The sequence below is a fragment of the Terrapene carolina genome, unplaced genomic scaffold (assembly GCF_002925995.2).
Source record: "Terrapene carolina triunguis isolate 2854851 unplaced genomic scaffold, T_m_triunguis-2.0 Scaffold10002, whole genome shotgun sequence".
Lineage (NCBI taxonomy): Eukaryota > Metazoa > Chordata > Testudines > Emydidae > Terrapene > Terrapene triunguis.
This window is the reverse complement of record NW_020674353.1, coordinates 1-1,132: the sequence shown is the minus strand read 5'-3', so window position 1 is coordinate 1,132 and position 1,132 is coordinate 1. Positions and strand designations below refer to the sequence as shown.

At 48.7% G+C, this 1,132-nt stretch overlaps 1 protein-coding gene across 1 annotated transcript in view; it reads right to left on the bottom strand.

The window, feature by feature from the left end:
- The window catches only part of LOC112121653 (zinc finger protein 239-like), a 1,670-nt gene extending 654 nt beyond the window's left edge, over window positions 1-1,016 (bottom strand). The window contains exon 1 of the mRNA XM_029913909.1: window positions 1-1,016. This exon is cut by the window's left edge and continues 654 nt beyond it. Coding sequence (XP_029769769.1) covers window positions 1-1,016 — 1,016 coding nt within the window.
- Between the last annotated feature and the right edge of the window lie 116 nt (window positions 1,017-1,132).

Below are 1,132 nucleotides of genomic sequence, written 5' to 3'. Positions count from 1 at the left end.
AGGGTAGAGCTGTGATTGAAGCTTTTCCCGCACTCTGAGCATGTGTAGGGCCTCTCTCCTGTGTGGATTCTCTGATGACTGATAAGGACTGAGCTCCGATTGAAGCTTTTCCCGCACTCAGAGCATCCATATGGTTTTTCACCTGTGTGGATTCTACAATGTTTGATAAGATGTGAGCTGTGATTGAAGCTTTTCCCACACTCAGAGCACGTGTAGGGCGTCTCTCCTGTGTGGATTCTCCTATGTGAGATAAGGTTTGAGCTCCGACTGAAGCTTTTCCCACACTCGGAGCATGTGTAGTGCCTCTCTCCTGTGTGGATTCTCTGATGTGAGATAAGGTGTGAGCTCTGACTGAAGCTTTTTCCACACTCGGAGCATGTGTAGTGCCTCTCTCCTGTGTGGATTCTCTGATGTGAGATAAGGTGTGAGCGCCAAATGAAGCTTTTCCCGCACTCAGAGCATGTGTAGGGCGTCTGTCCTGTGTGGATTCGCTGATGTGAGATGAGAGCAGAGCTCCGACTGAAGCTTTTCCCGCACTCAGAGCATGTGTAGGGCGTCTCTCCTGTGTGGATTCTACAATGTCTGATAAGGTGCGAGCTCTGATTGAAGCGTTTTCCGCACTCAGAGCATGTGTAGGGCATCTCTCTCGTGTGGATTCTGTGATGTCTGATAAGGTCTGGGCTCCGCCTGAAGCTTTTCCCACACTCAGTGCATGTGTAGGGCATCTCTCCTGTGTGGATTCTGTGATGCATGATAAGGGTTGAGCTCCGACTGAAGCTTTTCCCGCACTCAGAGCACGTGTAGCATGTCTCTTCCAAGTTGATTCTGTCATGTATTATAAGGTCTGAGTGGCTACTGAAGTTTTCCTCTGGCCTCTCCTGAGTCTCACAGGCTTTTGCTTTTTCTCGGAGTGCACAACTCTCGGAAACATTCCCTTTGGATCTTCCTGATAAGGTCCCATGTGGTTCTACTTGCTCAGCATCTTCCTGCTGGGGTTTCTCCTCATTCTCACTCATCATCCCATCACCTGAATGGGAGACAAAAACAATCCAGACATAGGTCACTCCCTGCACCAGAAAGAAAGTAAATCTCAGAGAGAGGAATGGAAAAAGGGATGAACAACCGAAAATAT